This window comes from Podarcis melisellensis (assembly GCF_964234715.1).
Source record: "Podarcis melisellensis genome assembly, chromosome: 4".
NCBI lineage: Eukaryota > Metazoa > Chordata > Lepidosauria > Squamata > Lacertidae > Podarcis > Podarcis melisellensis.
In genome coordinates, this window is record NC_138531.1 from 60,928,674 (window position 1) to 60,948,113 (window position 19,440).

Below are 19,440 nucleotides of genomic sequence, written 5' to 3' on the forward strand. Positions count from 1 at the left end.
ACCATGAAATGATATATTCAAGTTGATATATTCATAAAATATCAATTATGAAAGCTCATTATGCAAAGAAGTATTTTCTTTTATTCTTCTTGAATCTGCTGCCAATCAGTGTCAGTAGTTATTGCTAATTCATTATTATTATTTTTGCATTTGTTAGTTGTTTTACCTTGCCCAGGGTAGCCCAAAGCAATTCACAACCAGCCAACCAACCAACCAACCAAGCAAACAGACAGACAGACAGACAGACAGACAGACAGACAGACAGACAAAAATCCCCCCATTTGGACATTAGAACCGGGGGGAAAAGAAATATATTAAAAACATTCAACCACTTCTAAAAGGCCACAGGTGGCTGAAGGTGAAAGGCTTGGTCATAGAGGAAAATTTTGAGGAGATTTCACCCCTCCCATATCCAAGAATCTCCTGATGATCTCCTGATGATCTTTGCTGACTCTCCAGAGAGGAGGAGGCGTGTCCTGCTATCTACTTATTCTGCCCCAGCACCACATCTGTGTGTGAGAGAGAGTCAGTCAGTCAGTGTATCGGAGAGAGAGAGAGTGTTAGAGATCGTGTCTAGAGATAAGGTTGCTGCTAAGAGCAGCTGCAGACTCTCAGTGTAGAATTGATTTATGCTTAGAATATTCAGCTCTGTATATAGTTTTGTATCATAGTTGTAGTTACAGAATAAAAGGAAGATATTCTACAGAGCTGCTCTCTGAGTGGTTTATACTCTGCAAGACTCTGCAAAACTCTGCTGCGCAACGACTGTATTATTGAGACAGTGAATCCGGTGCTCTCAGCTCTAAGCTGTGAGTCCACAGCACTGTGACCTGTTCCTGTGAGAAAGGTGGTCTCTGGCAGTGCTACCCAGCTCGCCTAGCCCAGTCGGGGTTGAGGTGCATGAGTCCAATTGGTGCACTGGCTCAAGGGCGATGCTGACAAATTTTGCCTGGTGCATGAAGATATATAATGATGGTGCCAGGCAATCCTCCCTAGGGAGAGCATTCCACAAGCAGGGAGCCACTACAGAAAAGGCCTGTTCTCCGGTTGCCACCCTATGGACCTCATGTGGAGGAGGCACATGAAGAAGGGCCTCAGATGATGATTGTAGGGCCTGCATCAGTTCATATGGGGAGAGATGGGGAGAAATTGGGCATGGTAACTATAGTAATTGGCAGCCAGTGCAGTCTGGAAAGGATTTAATGACAAAAGGAAAATGTTCTCTTTATTCATGTTCTCCATATCATTAACACTATGTTAATAAGTTTATAATGTGGTCCCCTGACCAACTTTTTTCTAAACTACCCCACCACCTTTCACCATTCATTATGGGATTTTGCTTTATTCCTTTATCAGTTGTGTGCTCCCCTTTTTATTCCCCTTTTCTAGCTCTATGACAGGGTTAGCCAAAGTTTTGCTCACTAGATGTTTTGGACTACAACTGTCATCAATCCTATTGGTCATGCTGGTTGAGAGTGGATGAAGGGCACCAGGTTGGTGACCTCTGCTCCTTGGTATCATTCCTAAGTTTGATTGGTTAAACGCCACACAGGATGATGGTGGGATGTTAGGTCCAATGTATATTCCTTATCAAAATGATGATAAACAGAAAATGCTTATTAGATGTTGTATCTAATACAGACTACCTTTCTTTCATAAACATCTCTCATATACTGTATGATAAACACCGACGTTGCCATGAATATGGCAGCAGTTATGGTAATAGTGTTACTATATCTATATAGTTTCAAATCCATTTCCTCGTATGTTTGGATCTGGCTTGGATTTAGTCTTGGTCTCTCACCAAATGTATTTTATTGCTTCTCTCCTTCCTTTGGACATTAATGCTTAACGGAATTCTTCAATACGATATCATTAAAATATGCTAAGTAAGGTAAATGCAGGAGTGGAGGAAGCAATGACTTTTCTTTAAAAAAAGAAAAAGGTTATGATCTGTGATAATGCTTCTTGGCTTTAAGCTGGCTTAACTGAATTAATTGTAGCACTGAAGAAACTAAAGAACAAAGAGCACCCTGACTCTGAATGTTTTAATGGAAGAGTTGTGACCTTTTCAATATGTTAGCTTTTGATTGGCAGACCATGCTATTGGTCTCCCGGAATTGTCATTTTAGGATGATTGGGCTTTTTTTTCACTCTTGGAAAGAGCAGGGCCAAAATGCTGAACTACAGCTGATATGCTTGAATGTATGAAAGAGTGAGAGAGAAAGAAAGAGCGGACACACTATTCCCAGAAGGTGTTCTTATTCACATCAAAATATTTTTTTTAAAAAATGACAATTACAATATGTATTCTCAATATTGTTTAAAGCCAGCAGACTTTGCAGGCATCCAACTGCCTCCATACATTTGAAGTGAGTTTACAGTGGTGTTTACACAACTGATTGAAACAGAAAGGGCCATGGCTCGGTGGTGAAGCATTGTTTGCAAGCAGAAGATGCTGCTTTCGATCTCTGGCATCTCCAGGTATGTCCCCTGTCTGGAACCCTGGTGAGCCACAGCCAGTCAGGGTAGACAATACTCTCGTTCAGAGTTGATGAACTAAAGGTCTGACTTAATATATGGCATCATCCTATTTTCTCCTCTATACCAGTTTTTCTCATCTCTAGTTGTTACCTCTAAGAATTATAGATTATTCAGCAAATAAGGGTTTTTAAAAATCATATTGGTATCATGCCTTTCATCCAAGGAGTTCAAGATGGTGTGGATGATGCTGTCAGATTTTATCGTAACAAGACCACTGTATTAAGTTTTGGCTAAAAGCCATGACTTGGCCAAGACTACCAACTGTGCTTCAAGTCTTTTTCCAGTGCAAGTCTAAAATCAATCCTATCCTTCAAGCTCACTTTTCAAACACACACATCTCTTTGTTAAAAGCTATTGAAGTTATATGTTTTATGTGAGCAATTCTTTTCTCATTAATTGATCTAGAATGGTTTTAAATAATCACCACCACCACCCAGGACCACTTTTCTTTTACACATTACTAATTAGTGGAGGGCACCTCATGAGAAGAGAAGACTCCCTGGAAAAGACCCCGATGCTGGGAAAGATGGAGGGCACAAGGAGAAGGGGACGACAGAGGACGAGATGGTTGGATGGTGTTCTCAAAGCTACCAGCATGAGTCTGACCAAACTGCGGGAGGCAGTGGAAGACAGGAGTGCCTGGCGTGCTCTGGTCCATGGGGTCACGAAGAGTCGGACACGACTAAACGACTAAACAACAACAATTAGTGGAGGCAGGAAAATGCTGGCTTGTTATGACTGTAAGCCACTGCCACCAGTAGGGCTGCTAGTCACTTAGCAATAATATGCTTGCATGGTGCTAACTGAGTTGTCCTCTGCATCCATCAGTTCCTCAAGGTGGCCAGTGAGGATCTGGTTTCCTTACTCCAGTCAACCAACCCACAGCAGCAATTACTATTGGCAAGGTACTTCACTGGCCACTATTGTTCACCACTGGATTGTTTGCCTCGCTTATTCAGTTTTTCAACTATATAATCCAGCAATTATATTCAGCAACGGTGTCTAGAGCAAGGCTGATATCTTCTCTTGCCCAGTTTATATTAGGGCAGGCTTCATTTTAGTTATCTAAGTCTGGTGATTAAGAACTTGACTTCAAATATTAAATTAAGCCCCTAGTACAAATATTATTCCTGAGACACAATGCCATTCTGCTGCCACCCTGACCATATCCTTCTTACTAATATAACATATAATTTCTTTTTGTTTATATGCTTTCTTTCCTAGCACAGAATTTGGTAGTGCACTGGTTAAAAGTGAGATGAATTAGCTCTGGAGAGAAATGCATTATGTCTGAAGACAGGACAGTGAATATAAATGGGGAGAAACCTCACATTCTTCCACTGTACTATTTTGGCCTGAAATCATATGAATTGTTGTGTGAGTATAAATAAATTGAATCCAAAGCAGCATCAGTTTATGGCCTTGTGAATGTATGACTTTCTTCAGGAAAAATACATGGCAAAATGAAAGAGTATGAAATATGGATTAGATGGCCTTAAAGGCTCTTTCTTCCCCAAGGATTTACCTGCATACCTTTATTTATATTCTGATGTAACAGACATCTGGGGGGCGGGAATCATCTGATTATTGGAGAGAGGGGGTTAAATCAATTTGAGGATTTAATGCTCATTCAGATTTAAATAGAAATCTGTGAGTTTAATGGCTTTTTATTTTGTATGCTACAGTAAACCAATGCAGTTATGTTATCGCTTCATTTTTGCCCATATTGCTTTTCATTCATAATACCCTTAGGGGAGCTCCTACTGCCCAACATACCATTCAGAGTCCTAGAAATGTGATTTATTTGCTAAGATCTACTGTGATTTATTTACTTTTTTAAGCATAAGAGCATACTCCTAGTGCCTTAGCTAATAAAACCACTTCAAAATGAAATAAGAAAAAAAATAGTCTCAGTAAAGTGTAATCTGTTCAAAATTACAGAACTATGACAACCATTCTGAACAGTTAATTACCAGTTACTTTGAAGAATGAAATATTTAGTATTATATTGCGCTCCAAAAGTCTAAACATGCTTACTTAGAGACAAGTTTGATTAATTTGAATGGAATTGATTTGAATGTTGAGGATTTCAAACACAGAGGTATTTAGATCAGGTATGAAATAATTCCATTGCATTCTGCACTGACCTTTGTTACCTCAGTGTTCATGCTAGAAATTAAAACAAAACAATGCCGTTTATCCTTCCTGCCTCATAGGAATTCCTCATCTTTTGTTCTTATAGGTATGAATTCTTCAACCCCTATTTGACCCATGTAAATTCTTCTTCTTCTTTTTACTGCTCCTTTTTCCTTTTATGTTATATCTTTATTCTTACAGCTACAGGCTGTCAAATCCATGTTCAGCTTTGCCTTGAAGCAAGATGCCCTGACACAACCTTGAAGGTGAGAGGCAAGTCGCCGAAGTTATAAAAGTAGCACAAATAAGTGGCGAGAGGTAGGTGACGGAAATGAAGGCTTGATTGATAGCTAGGCAGTGGGAGAATCCAATTGCTAGGAAGTGAGGAGAATCCAAGCTCATTAGGAAAGTAGGAAGACGCTTGTAGACAAGCAGATTTTATTAACTGGAACCTCATACATTATGTATACTGTGCTTATTAATACTACAGTGGCTGTTATCAAAGAGCTACCAGGCAGACCTTCATGGTCTCTTCTCTACCTTCTTGGGTGAAAGGATATTTACAATATCACAGGCAATCTCTGTTCACAACACTATACAGATATTGAGTTATATAATAGATATGCAATGGTGAAAGTCAGAATGGTTTGGAGTCCCAACTGTTATGTACGAGTGTTGACAATTGCTGGAAAATTTGGGGAATATCAGACTATGTGCACATAGATCGATAAATGTTTACCATTGTCAAAAAGTAATATTTCAGCACCCAGTTACAGAAGAATGGAAAGGTAGGATGTTAGGTAGGTAAGATTGAGTATATTAGCATGAATGCTGATGTGTGTAGAAGATTGGGTGTATTGAAACCATCTCCAGCATCTGTTGTATGCTGGGAATGCCACCTCTACTCAGCCTTCATGTGTCAAGCATGAAGATCTACATGGGGCTTCTAACCACATAAAGCTGATTTCTGGTAGCCAAGGGTTCTTATTCACTTGGAGGCTTCCCATTTCCTTCCCTCATGCGATTATCATTGCATGGTTATGAACACCTGAAGAGGGCTTTGACTTCAACTCAGGATCATTGGGATTCAACTTTACATTTTGTGCTTTCCCTATTGCATTATCTCTATGCACAGCCCAAGGAGCAGATCATAGATAGGTGCCTGATAGTAAATCAGACCATTGCTCCATCTAAGCTCAATATACTGTCAATGATGGCAGACAGTAGCTCTGCAGGTTTTCAGACAGCAGGGTTTCCACCCACCACAGAATATGCAGGATATGCTAGGGTTGGAACCAAGGCCAGATTTACGATTGATGAGGCCCTAAGTTGCTGAAGATAATGGGGCCCTTTATATGTCCAGCTGTCCTTTGTCAACAATAAATGTCACTGTTTTTTGTGTTGAATATATGCTATATGGTAATTTATTGACCTAGTAGGTATCTAAAGCCATTTGCACATAACAAAATACATATTTTATCAAAGTAACTGTTGAACTGAAATACAATTAAGAAGAAGTATATTAATAGTGAAACACAATTAAAAAGAAGTATATTTTGGGGTGGGGGCAAGAGAGTGGGGCTCTAAGCTATAGCTTGTTTAGCTTATATGTAAATCCGGCACTGGATGGAACCTGAAACCTTTGGAATGGAAAAAATAAGCTATTCCACGTAGCTCCAGCACTTCTTTACCAACCATTCCGCTTGGCCTCAGGGCTGCTGTGGCAAAAGCAATGCTCACCCATAATAAGTAAAAAACCCAAAAACCCCCCAAAACAAACCAGTTTCTGAAGGAATAACTAAAGCAATAAAAGAAAACACAGACAAGATACTGAAAGAAAATGTGTACTGTATACTTTTTTTAAAAAAAAGTAGTTTGAGATTTCTGCAGCATGTTTGTACAGCCAGGGCATCAGCTACTGTAAAGCTATGTACTTTTAAGTGGCTTTGAGGGAAAGAGACTGAGGCACAGATCAATTGAAGACTTACTCTTGGATGTAATTCCAAATAAGATATGAGAGAGATATGGGAAGTACTCATCTCACCACCAGTCTGTCTCTACAAACCAGTTTTTATTCATATGTAATATCTGCAGTGAATCTACGAGTAATCCTCTTGGCTTTAAAAAATTCATTCAGAATGGACACATGGCTCCCAGAAACCCAAGACGTTTTTAAAATAAATGATAGGCTCTTCTCCAAACCCTTATAATTGTCACTCCAGCAAGACAGGGCAGCATTTGGTAAAAGCTATAAAGCAAGTCTAAGGTAAATAAAACTTAGCAAGTGTTTCACAAGGTGAATTGGTTTTTATTTTAGTGGGATACAAGAACAGTTCCTTCCCTTTTGATAGAACTTTAAATCATAACTTGGATATAATCTGACACAAAATGAAATAAAAAGTACATAAAGAAACTTTTTATCTAGTGATTCTTCTGGGGGAAATGAAGTATTTGGTTCTTGCTGTGCCCTGTGAAGACATCAGTAGGAGGCAACAGTGTTTCCAAATTTTAGAATTAAGTGCAGAAAACCAAGCTATTTTTTAATTATTATTTTTATGCAAATTCTGAATGGAACCAAGGAGAGTTTGCTCATTACTAGAATGTCACTTTTGGTTTGTAAGTGTTCAATATACATGGTATGCCAGTATTTTGATGTGGATTGATACTCCAGTCCAGTAATCGGTTTTGGGTGAAGGAACTTCAGTGTTCATACAGAGTTCCCCAGCCTATTAATAGCTTCCCCATTCATTTCAACTAAAGAGCTGGCTTATGTTCTCCTTCCTCTGAAATGAATAGGAACCTCAATTCATGAGCCACTAAGCCAAGATGGATATCTGGGTAGGTCTATCAGGATTCAGTCAAAATGTCAATTCCATTTTCCTGTACAAATTAGCCAATATCTGTGAGTTCTTTGTGATTCTTCCTCCTCTTCCATTTCCAAAGACAACAATACTATTGTGAACATCATGGCTTTTTAGGGAACCAAAGCCTATTTAAAAAATAATGGAGTACTTCATCACTCTTATATGTCTCTACTTGCACTTAGCAACTTCTGAGTTGTGTCACTTGGGGCACGCTTGCAATCCAAATACCAGTTAGTGAAACAGAAGTTGATGCAGTTATATCTGAAAGGCTGGCCTGAGAAATTTAAATAGCTCTTTATATTCCAGGTTCATAATATTATGCAGTTTTATGCTCAGTATATTTAAGCACTGAAACCTAAGACATAAGGCATATCTGAAAAATTAACAACATCCTGTAAGGTAATGATCACGGGCAAGGGCTATTAAACTCTAAAATGATCTGTGTGGATATTATTATGGTTAAAATGTTTGAGGATTATTGCATTTCTCCTTACAATTACATTTGGAATAGCATTAGTAGGATTGTTTTAGAAGCCTTCTACTCTCATTCAAGAGAACTCATTCAGAGGCGGCTGGCAGTGTGTACACTGCTTTACATAATATCCTGCCTTGCAAAACACATGGTCAGCACTGTCAGCTTTGATCATTTGCTTCCGAAGGTATGTTGCATATATGGCAACATGTCATAGCGAGTACAATATTCTGCAGTAAAACCACACAACAACCAGACTGGTTGCTGGTGACCACCATGTGGAAAAAACACAAGGCCATTTGAAGGAAATCTAGGGTTGTAGAAACTAGAGGGTGATGCAGAGGTTCTCTGAACTGCTTTGGGCCTCATATGGTCTAGGAGTTCCCTACTGATAAGCAATGAATTAATAGCTGTAGGTTAGGAAGACTCATGCATGTACTATACACTGATGGAAGAATCTATATCACCCTTAAGTTCTCAAACTACTGAGAGCAAAATGCTCCTGGTTCAATTCTGAATGGGCCCAGTTAAAATGAAGTATTTGAAAGAATATTCATTAGTTTTCCAAATAAACTAATCTTGCAATCTCTCTCTGCTATGGAATTGTGCAATACTAGGATCAAATAACTTGAAGGGATTCCATGGATCATTTGTGGCATATGACGCTTACAGTCATCTCATCAAGACAAGATGAAGTCTATGGTTACAGTGCACAGAGTAGACCTAGTGATTTTATCAGCCGTCAGCATGCTTACCTCTGCAAAACTAGTGTAGTGTGTGCAGGGTGTGTGTGTGTGCAGTGATGCTATTAAAAGTGTAGCTCTTCCCCTGAATGTCTCCTTTTGCCATTTTGGGTCTTTTGGTATTATTTGCCTCTGTAGTGGAGAATCTAAAAGGACTGAGCTCAGAAAATAGTGAAGGCATATCTCAGCTTTAGAGCAGCTGGTGTTCAAGGGCAAGTAGACTTTAGGTTGTATCCACTAGGGAACGAAGAAAGAAGGGACAATAGGCTTTATCGTAAGAATGGGATGAATCGACAAGCTTTATGTAAGAATCCTTGGAATGAGTTGAGCAACCAGGGAAAAATAAATGCTTGAGACAAAAAATGATCAATAAGGTCAAACACTGGATAACCTTGTGCTTTTGCATATCAATTCTCTGCTTATCCTTCCCATCTCTTAGCATCTCTCTTCTGAAACTGCTTCTCTCCTATTTTGCTTTCACAGACTTGCAGAGAAAAGTGGCACACTGTGAATAAAGGCAGAAGGAATGTGCTCGCAGGGCTAAACTGTCATGATGCATAATCAGGCAATTAAGATATTAAGAGAAAGTAAACAGTCACAGTCCTGATCTCCTGATCATTGCTCTTCAGGCTGTGATGCTGAGTACAGGGAGGAAAAATGAGCTCATCTTTGCCCTTATGTGAAAAATTGTTTGGAGAGAGATGGTGGTGGTGATGGAGTTCTGGTCTGCAAGTTAATCTTACTTCCCAGAGATGTTGTTCAGCTGAAAAAGAAGAACAAGGAATGAAGCACCACAAAGAGTTTATTTCATGAGTCTATCCCACTGTTGAGAGCTGAAGTACAGAGTAAACATTGACTGCTACTAACATATATTTTACTAGTGTTAGATGGTGTATCTGGCCCAGACTTTGTTGCTAGTTCTCTGGGGTGGGGTGGGGGGAAGGACCCCTGATGATTGGTGCAATCTTAATGGGCTTGCCAGTACTGTACACATGTGGGAGAGGAATAGTTCCAACAAGGTGACTGAGGGTTTTTTCCTCCCTCCCCATAATTAAAAACCACTTTTGCTGCTGCTTCAGGCAGTGGCAGTTCAGTGTTATATCTTCATTTTGATTAGAACACACCAATGCTGTTTTTTATTTTAGTAAAGGTAAAGGACCCCCTGGACAGTTAAGTCCAGTCAAAGGTGACTATGGGGCTGCGCCGCTCATCTCGCTTTTCAGGCCAAGGGAGCTGGCGTTTGTCCACAGACAGCTTTCCAGGTCATGTCACCAGCATGACTAAACCTCTTCTGGTGCAACGGAACACTGTGACAGAAACCAGAGCGCATGGAAACACCGTTTATCTTCCCGCCACAGCAGTACCTATTTATCTACTTGCACTGGTGTGCTTTAGAACTGCTAGATTGGCAGGAGCTGGGACAGAGCAACTGGAGCTCACCCCGTTGCGGGCATTAGAACCGCCAACCTTCCAGTCAACAAGCTCAAGAGATTCAGTGGTTCAGACCACAGCGCCACCTGTATCCCTTTTATTTTAGTATTTATAAATGGCTCTACATTTTTTTAAAAAGTAGCCAGACGGTATACAAAAAAAGACTATAAAGCCTACGTATTATAAATTATAAAACAATGTTAAAAACATGAAGCTAACAAGAATTTAAAGCTGAAGAAATAACATTTGTCATGACATAGCACAGCTTTTGCCAACCAGTTTTGTGGACTACAACTCCCATCAGCATGCTAACATAGCGTCACCCCGGGAGCATTCTTGGGGGAAAAGATTGCTATTCTCATTTAACAGGCAGGAGTTGAAATGTCCTAAACAAACCAATGAATAAATAAAACTTTCTGGAATATGTAAAATTCTTCCACCTTCAACCATTTGGCTTTCGACATGATCACTTTTGTTCTCATATTTGGACTCACAGAAAAAATGAAACATATATTTGAAATAAAACGAGCATTAATACTAGACACAACATATTTTATAGTCAAAAATGCTTCTGTTCAGCCACATGCAAGGTTATGCCTAGTGGTTCACATAAAAATGTCCTGTGTGTAAATTGTAGTCTTAATTTCTATTCATAGTACAAATAGCATATATTTTACCTAATATATAAAATACCAAACCTTGAAGACATGTTCGAAAGGACGTTAGGGAAAGATAAGCAGCTCCAAATCCCAGCAATTTTATGGAGACTCATAAAGAACAAATGAGTGCATATATTTTTGCATTGATTATTGTTGCTCACTGGCCTTATCTGTAAAAGTTTCATATCAGAAAAGCTGGAACACAGCTCAAAAGGAAAGCCACATTGCTTTATTGTCACAGAAAAGCAACAGAGAACATAATTTTCTGTGTTATCTCTGACTTATAATTAATTTTGCAAATAAATTGAAATTAAATTGTACATTATACTTGGATAAAGGTTTCCTGCAGACTCCTAAAAAAGGTTTTGCTTGTTTTTTGTTTTGCTTTTGAAGGGCATAGATGCACCACTGCATGTGAAAAGATCCCAATTTGAAGGAAAAACATGAAATTCCATCTCAATATAACACAATGAGAAAAGGTACAAAAGCAGAAATGGCTGTGGAGACTTCACCACCTGCCTTCTTCCACTTTTGCCTTCTTCTGTGCACAAGCATTTAATAATTCACCAATTCATCAAATCCAAACAAATCCCTTTTGATTTCTCCACATGCTCCCAAAGCATTTTTGTGATTTTAAATTGTTTTAAGCTGTTTTTAATATTGTGTAATATTGTGTTTTCATATTTATGTGTTTTAAGTGTTGTAACCTGCTAACAACAACTACTACTTTGGGAAAGTTCATTTCACTGCCTGAGATGAAATGGGAAGGTGCCATTGCTGGCACTCCACCACAGAATCATAGCGCTGGAATCTCAACCAAAGCATCGGTAGCCATGCAACCTCTGCTTAAACCAGAACCTCACATACTGGGGTTGTATGGCGCTGGCTTCTGATGAGATCTCACTGGAAACTTCTTCTTCTTCTTGCTTTGCTGGCAGGCACTCATTGGAGCATTGCCTCATGTGATCCTGCTACCCGAGGTGGCTGCCTCAGTCTGTCTCATGGGTGGACTAGCCTTGATAGGCATCAACATTAGGCAAAACTCTCAAAATAGACTCTCACACTCTCAAGATAAAACAAATTCTCAATTCTCCAAACTTCTGCTCACCAAAACATGCACCTCTCAAATGTTTGACATAGAGCATCATAATCCTAAAAAAAAACCTTAAATAGGCACCTGCAGTCATAAATCACCCAGGTGGCTGCATCTCCTAAGGTATAGCTTTGCACCCATGACAGAAACATGGTTTCTAAGAAATAGAATGTATAAAAGCGATCTGCAACAAAACTAAACTAAAATGTTGTAGCCTACTTTTATATCTAAGAGGACTGGTACATGCTAGTGGAGTTTAGGAGATGAAGAGCTTGGGGGAAAGACAGGGTCCCCCCCCTTTCCTCTTCTGGAGGTCTTCTCCTAATGTGCTCTATCATACTAGAGGTTTTAGGTACGAAGATGGTGCCCAGGTTGAAACTTTAGTGTTTTATTGCTGTAGAGTATGTGTGAGGGAGTATGTTTCTGGATAAAATGGGGAAATAACACTCAGTGCTCCCACCAGAACTTTCCCTCTTTAGTGCTTGGAGGGGTTTATTTTTTATTTCCTGGGACACATCCCCATGTGCCTAGTTCTCCCTCCAGGATGCTTATAAACTGGAAATTTTTGGAAAATTCAGGACAGACCAATGAAAGTGCTTCTTCACACAGCACATAGTTAAACTACAGAATTGCCTCCCAGAGTAGGCAGTGGTGGCCACCAACATGGATACTTCTAAAAGAGGATTAGGCAGGTTCTTGGAGGTATACCAATAGCTATTGGCCACAGTGGCTATGCTCTGCCTTTATGGTAGGAAGAAGTATGCTTCTGAATGCCAGTTGCTGGAATTCATGCACACATCTTGCTCGAGAGTGAGAATAGGATGCTGCACCAGATGGGTCACTGGCCTGATCCAACAGGCTCTTCTTAATAGCTAAAGGACTGAAGAGAAGAAGAGTTCAGGAGCATTTCCTCCCTTCACTCAAATAATTTCTTTAATAAAGAAAAATTCCAATGCAAAGATATAGCACAGCCATAGCAAAAGTACAAGAAACAAACAAAGCAAAATGAAAGGAAGGATTTATAAAAAACTTACTGCGAAAGAAGAGGGATCAACATTGTTAAAGCAATTCTCAAGTTTGGTGGTTGTATGGAAAATGCATTTTTGTTTTGTTCTAACTCTGAATAGATTCATGATTTTTTAAGGTCTTTACACATAATGTCAGGATGTAATGAGACTGTTATAATAAATTATAATAGAGGTATTAGTCTGGAAGTAATATGGATTTTAAAATGCTTGGATTGCTCAAAGCTGTCAGCGGTAATTCAGCATTTTGTTAGTTGCCAGCTAGAAGGAACTTCAGACTCTCTTGCATGGCATTGTTTGTGAAATAGCACCATTTTCTTACATTTTCTTTTAGCGTGATATGAAAGCACATCACACCTATTATTAAAACTGATAAATGAAAAGGTATATTTCCTTCTTTAACTATGGATTACAAATGAGAGCTTAAAAGATTCATGGAGCGGAATGGGCAATAGTGTTCTAAGTTATTTTCTATAGCTCTGTGTAACTTCCCCACTCTCAGTGCTTTTACTCATTGACTGCAGATGCCTTAAATATATTTCCATGTGCATTATGGTTTGGATCTGCCACATTATTATTTTTTAATAGAACTTTGGATCCAAACTATATAGGAAATAATATTCTTTGATTCTTTTTATCTGAGCACTTTTACAGGTGGCAGCAAACACACCTGTAATAAAACTGGATGTTATTTTAAAATCCTTCCTACACTTCATTCTAGCTGGAAAGGGTATAGGCATTGTATTCAGCCTAGCGGAGAGCCAGGACTCACCAACATAAAGCACCCTTGGCTGAGCTGCTCACCCCTTTTATGGTACCCACCCACTTGTGCCTGGGTACAATGCAGGCTTTGTCTTGTGTACAGACCCAGTAGGATTTTTTTGTTTTGTTTTGCCGCATGAACTGACTGGCTGATATCTGTGGAGTTGTTGTTGCTGCTGCTGGTGGTGGCTACTCTGCATTACTAGCCAGGCAGGTGGTAGGGTATATTCCATATACAGTAGGTTAAATTAGTCACCTTTTGGAGAAATGTTCAGGAAAAAAGATATACAAGCAGGGTCAGGAAAACACTGAGGCACATTGGGGAGGTGGGATTCTTGACATTTGCAACTCACGGCTGCAAGACCCAGGGTAGGGCCCCTATTTATGTCCAACCTATGTCAGAGGTTTAGGAGCAGGGAGGGAGTAAATCAGCAAGGCTTTACTTAATATCTGACCAGCAGCTTAACACCCAGCTAAGTGGAGGGATTAAGGAGTCACACTACCCCCAGGTCAGGCTTGCCCTAATTTCGAAGGAGCATTTGTGTTGCACCTCTTGTTTGTTGAAATGTTGAACAAAAGTCGAATGAATTGTGGCCATTCAGCCAATCTGCACGTCTCATATCTATTTCAGTTGTTACAGGAAACTGCCAGCAAATCATACAGGAAGGTTCAGAAATAGTTGTGGTGTATGTTTAAAATCAGAATCAATTGTGAATTTCATATATAGCTCTGTTGCAGTTAAATAAATTGGAAAGGAATGCCAATACACTCTTTTGAATTCCACTTAAAATGCAAGTTGGTCTAGAGTTCAGTTCAGATAATCATCTGCAGTTTGTGGTCTAGAAGGCATGAAGTGTCTAATGTGCTATAACGCTAATGATTAATGAGGCTGGCCATGATTCCAGATTCTTCCTGTGGGTCTGTACAGTGCATTGACTCTTTTATTGTCATTTGGAATTCTACTGCTGAAAACAATGATGATACATTGACATTTATTTTAAGGAAAAGGCAACCGGCCTTTTGAAACAAATTACTGCAGAACATTTGGAACACTACCACTTATGCTTCTAAATGACACAAAGCTTTGCCAATACCATCTAAAATGCAGGGACAATTACAATTCACTGTTATCAGCCACCCCAGTCCCTTCATGTTTTGCATTCACATTAGGGTGAACACCGCACATCATCTCTTTATACTTCCAGCAGATATATGTAATGCTGGTTTAAAATATGGGTATTAAATGCACCCAACCCAACATGATAATCACTTTTCACTGGGTTGGATCCCAGTGAAAGTGTCACTTGTGTGAGTAGAAGGGCTACTCTGTTCATAGTAGTGACTGAAATCCAGTAGAAGGAGTGCAAAGGGTGTGCAAAGGCAATTTTTGCATACCCCCCGACATCTCATGCCCCCTCTTATGATGTTCTGGAAGGCCCTCAATCTTCCAAGGCAGATTGTGAGGAGGCACAAGTGACTGTAGGGAGAATGAAGAATTAGTAAATATCTCCCCTCACCACTTCCCTCTCTTCAGCAGAACTCTGTGTTGGAATTCTCGCCCGTCTTGAGGTATGTGCCTATCTGTTCAGGCACCGGCTGAATTCCTTAGACCTCCCTCCGGCGACTCCCGGCAGGAATAAACATACGAGGTCCGTTCCGGCGATTTTCCTCAGGCTGTGAGGAAAACACACCAACTGCTCCTCTCTCCCCTTTGGTGTCCCCAGGGAGGGGAAAGAAGCAGACAGAAATCTATTTACATCTTTTATTCCTGTCTTTTACTTCAGTACAGAGAAAACATGTCTGCACTCATCAGCAGTTAGAATAAACTCCACCCATGTACTTCCAGTACAGGTCATATGACAAACCCACTGAGCTAACATCCGGTGCTCAGTACAGAATGGACTGCCCCTTTGTTCCCATGGCAACAGTCACAAACTTCCTGTTTGGCTTTCCAGCCACAAGCAGCAGTCTTGGCTGCTATAGCCTTTGCTTGCTGCCGCATTGCTGCTTTAGAATAACACTCTGGATCAAACCCATTACCTCATTTCCTGTAAAAAAAAGATATCTTTGAATAACTATGTTCTTTTTTTAAAAAAAATATTATTTGTAATAATGTTCCAGATGCCTTGAAGTGAGTGAGTCCATTCATAACTGTCTCTTGAACTGCCTCACTGCTGAGGGCAACTGAAGCATCATCACAAAACTGAAAGGGTGAAAACAGATATTGCAGCAACCTGTGATTTTTACGTAAGGAAAAAAACCCCAAATTGCATCTGTTCCCTATGGACAGCAGCAAGGAAAGGTGTTCTGGCACCAGCAAGCAGTAAACCAATAGCCTTTGTATGACCTGCTCCCTCTTTGCATGCTTGAAAATTCCACCTGAGGGCGCATTCCAATGAAGGGTATATATTATATTAGTTTTCCTAATTATAATGCTAGTGCTTCTGTCCTGTTTTCTAATCTTCCCTTCACACAGCAGAATATATTGTATTAGGGAGCTATGGCTTTTTCACCGATACACCAGCATGTCATACTAAATTTCATTCACACCAGTGAACATCCTTCAACAATGTTGCTACTCTCCCAGCCTTTCTGCAAATACATGATTCCCCCAAGAAAACACCTGGAAAGAACTATATTCTTGTATACCACCTCAAATTTTGAACAGGACTAAAAATATCCCCCCCCCCCCCGAATCAAATAACATGGACATGAGTTCCAGATATTTGCTTCTTTCCATTAGTTTTCTGGAAGTGACTTTTACATAATGTTAAAGTCCAAATATAATGTGAAAATTAAGTTTGGGAAACATTGGGGGCGGGAATGGAATAAAGGTCCATGTGTCACTGCTGCTGAACAATATCAATTTGGGCTATACTCAGAATTTGCATAGAGGAGGGATCAAAATATAGTTTTTATATAGTTAGAGAGAAAGAGAGTGAGTGTGTGTGTTTTTGGTGCCATAGTTTCCTCTTGCTGCTTTTACTTAGATACATTTCTCTGCTCTGTATTTTTGGTGAGTTCTTTATTATTTGTTAAAATTGCATCCTTCCTTTCCACCAAATGATGCTTCTTTCTTCTTTGGATTGATCACATACAGGCAATCTTCTGCAATAGTGCTTTATAGGGCATAATAGGGAGCTGCAGTTTGGTACGCCACCTTCCTCATGCAATCAGGTGCCCTTCCTCTCATATACTTCCGATACACACTCTCCCTGCTTTCTCAGCTGAAGACACTGGATAATGTTATTGTGACATGAACTTTCATGGAAAAGAAAAGTGTCAATAGTTTTAGGATTCATAGAGCAGTGGCGGACCTCCGCGGATAGCACATGCTTTTTAAAAATTTATTTTATACTGAAGTACTCAGGAGAGAAATTCAAGGAGATGATTGGCTACTCTTGGGGATTCAGACTTCTAAAAGCACAGCGGGATAAAATGGCAGTATCCCAGCATGTCTCTGATCAGTTTCAGCAGCATCTCAATAGATTCAAAGAGCATTCTTCTTTTGCCAGACCAATTGGCTTTTTGAAGTACTGATAGCAAGTTGGGAATTGCTGGAGTTGAAGGAGAAGGACATATTTAGAGCTTCAGGAAATAGTATTTTTTATGAGGAATAAATCATCATCGCCCAAAGTAGATGTTTCATTTGTTGTTAGCAAAGGTCAATAAGATAAAATAGCCTTGTAAATATGAACTGTTGAATGTAAAATTTGATCCTACTAGGAGCTTAATTTGGTAATGTGAAATGAATGGCTGCACCTATAGCCATTTATATGAGTGATTTATATATATAGAGAGAGATTTCAGTCTGCTGTTTTAATTAGTATCAGAAATATTTCACCACAGATTCTAAGATTCTATGAGTTGTAGAAATGTAAGAGAAAGGAAGGGTTGTGGAAAAGATTATTAGAATACTTAAAGTTGGTGTGGCAATACTCTCTTGATGGTAAAAGATGCGTGAAGTTCATGTTAGATCAAACTTGCCACAGGGTTGCTTTGACTGCAACCCTCTAGTATTCTAAAGAGGTACAAGATCCTAAAGTAATATTACTGAAAGGTTGTAATACTTCAGAAACAGCTCTGTGCTCATTTGCCTTGAATATGTAGAATATACTCCTCTACTGATGGACATTACTAAATATGCCACATACATATGTCCATACATTTGAATGCAGTTTAAAATGATGAGCCTCCTTATTCTTGCCTATTGCTCATTCCAAAAACCTTTAAATTACTGCTGATGGTGTCAATCTTAACCTCATCAGTCTGCATTGTTCCTTAAGAGCATGTGATTGGTCCATTGGCATATTTGTCTATATCCAAAACAAGGATGGCTTTGCCTGGATAAGGAATTTTAATCTAGTGCAGATAACCATGCAAGTATATTTGCTAGATTTTTTATTTTTATTTTTTGCATAGGATTTGTTTATTCAGTAGGAAAGAGAGAAGCCATATCAGATACCTACTATAAAGTTGGGGGGGTATCTTTCTGCATTTCTGATTCAGAACCTCTTATTGACTTTTTGGAGGTTAGGGTTTGGAGGCAGGTGTCAGAAAGGTTTGCCTGAGAGACTTCATTTCTCCAGATCATGGTTTTTCCCGTTTTTTTCCCTCCTTGTTCTTTTTTCTATCATCTGTGTAGTGTATGCATTTTAAATAACAAAAGAGGCATTGTTTAAATGATCCAGAATTGTAAATGCTGACCTCTTACCGATAATGTTGCAAATGGGGATTCCTTTCAGAGTGAAATAATGTTGTTCAAGCCAAAGAATGCCAAGGCATTCTGACCTGCAATACCTCTGCCATTCCAACACTACCTTCCTTTTAATTAAACTGCCACTCATTGCAAATTAGGTACTAAAGTCAGACTAACACAGTCTTTCACTTTTGATCTAATTAGGATTTGAATGTAGATGTCCACTGGTGAAGCACTAATGCATCAACCCATCAGGGGCCCTGTAACCAGTACTCTGATAAAAAGTCTTCATTTCTGCCAGGTTCCTATTGACCTATATAAAAATTAGATCTGAGTTATGCATCCGATTCCTAACCTCTATTAACCCATCCTGGGGAAAGATAGACACCAATATGCAGAGAGATGGCTGACATTCATTGAGCCTGACAATGTGGAAAAAAAACAACCTATGTTACAGAGATGTTTTCTAAGGGCTTGGACACTTTTATTAGCAATATGCCACCCATCTGTTTCAATAAGGCATGGTGTTGGTGGCAACATACACACGTAGCAGATAGTGATGCCATTAGAGAATCCATAAAATGCTGAAGTCATATGCCACTGAGAGTGCAATTTAATAGTTTTCAAGAAAAGTAATTACTTGCTGTAGAAGTGAAAATTAAGAGAAAGGGCATCTTGTAGAAGAATTAATATCTGTGTGTCATGGCTGATCGCTACATGGGATTTTGTTGCTACTGATACTACTTACCTATGGCAATGTAAAATACCCTTAAGATTAGTTTTCTGAAATTCATTAATGGACCAAATATTTGGTTCTTCTTCATCTAAAAATTCACAATAAAAATAAATTGTTGCAAATATGCTTACTCCCATTTCGCAAAATTAAATGATCCACAATTGTACTTGTAAATGCTGACTTCTTTCCTATAAGGCAGGAAATTCTTAATACATGATACCTATAGCTAAAAACAACATACCAAAAAAACCAGTATGTTGTAAAGATTGATTACAA

At 39.2% G+C, this 19,440-nt stretch overlaps 1 protein-coding gene and 1 long non-coding RNA gene across 4 annotated transcripts in view; one reads left to right on the plus strand and one right to left on the minus strand.

The window, feature by feature from the left end:
• Positions 1-19,440, minus strand: part of LOC309368099 (uncharacterized protein) — a 362,074-nt gene that overhangs the window by 110,832 nt on the left and 231,802 nt on the right. For 2 of the 3 annotated variants that reach the window (XR_014167526.1, XM_081907920.1), the window contains one exon: positions 8,279-9,522. The exons of the other annotated variant lie outside the window; for it this stretch is intronic. Coding sequence is in view for 1 of the 2 variants with exons in the window: in XM_081907920.1 (XP_081764046.1) it covers positions 9,329-9,522 (194 nt within the window). In the remaining variant the exon portion in view is untranslated. Of the gene's footprint in view, positions 1-8,278; positions 9,523-19,440 lie in introns of those variants that run through there. 3 annotated transcript variants of the gene reach the window in all.
• LOC309368123 lies at positions 3,826-11,405 on the plus strand. Its single transcript, XR_014167562.1, has 3 exons — positions 3,826-3,921; positions 4,882-4,998; positions 11,243-11,405. It is a non-coding gene; the product is annotated as an uncharacterized lncRNA (long non-coding RNA).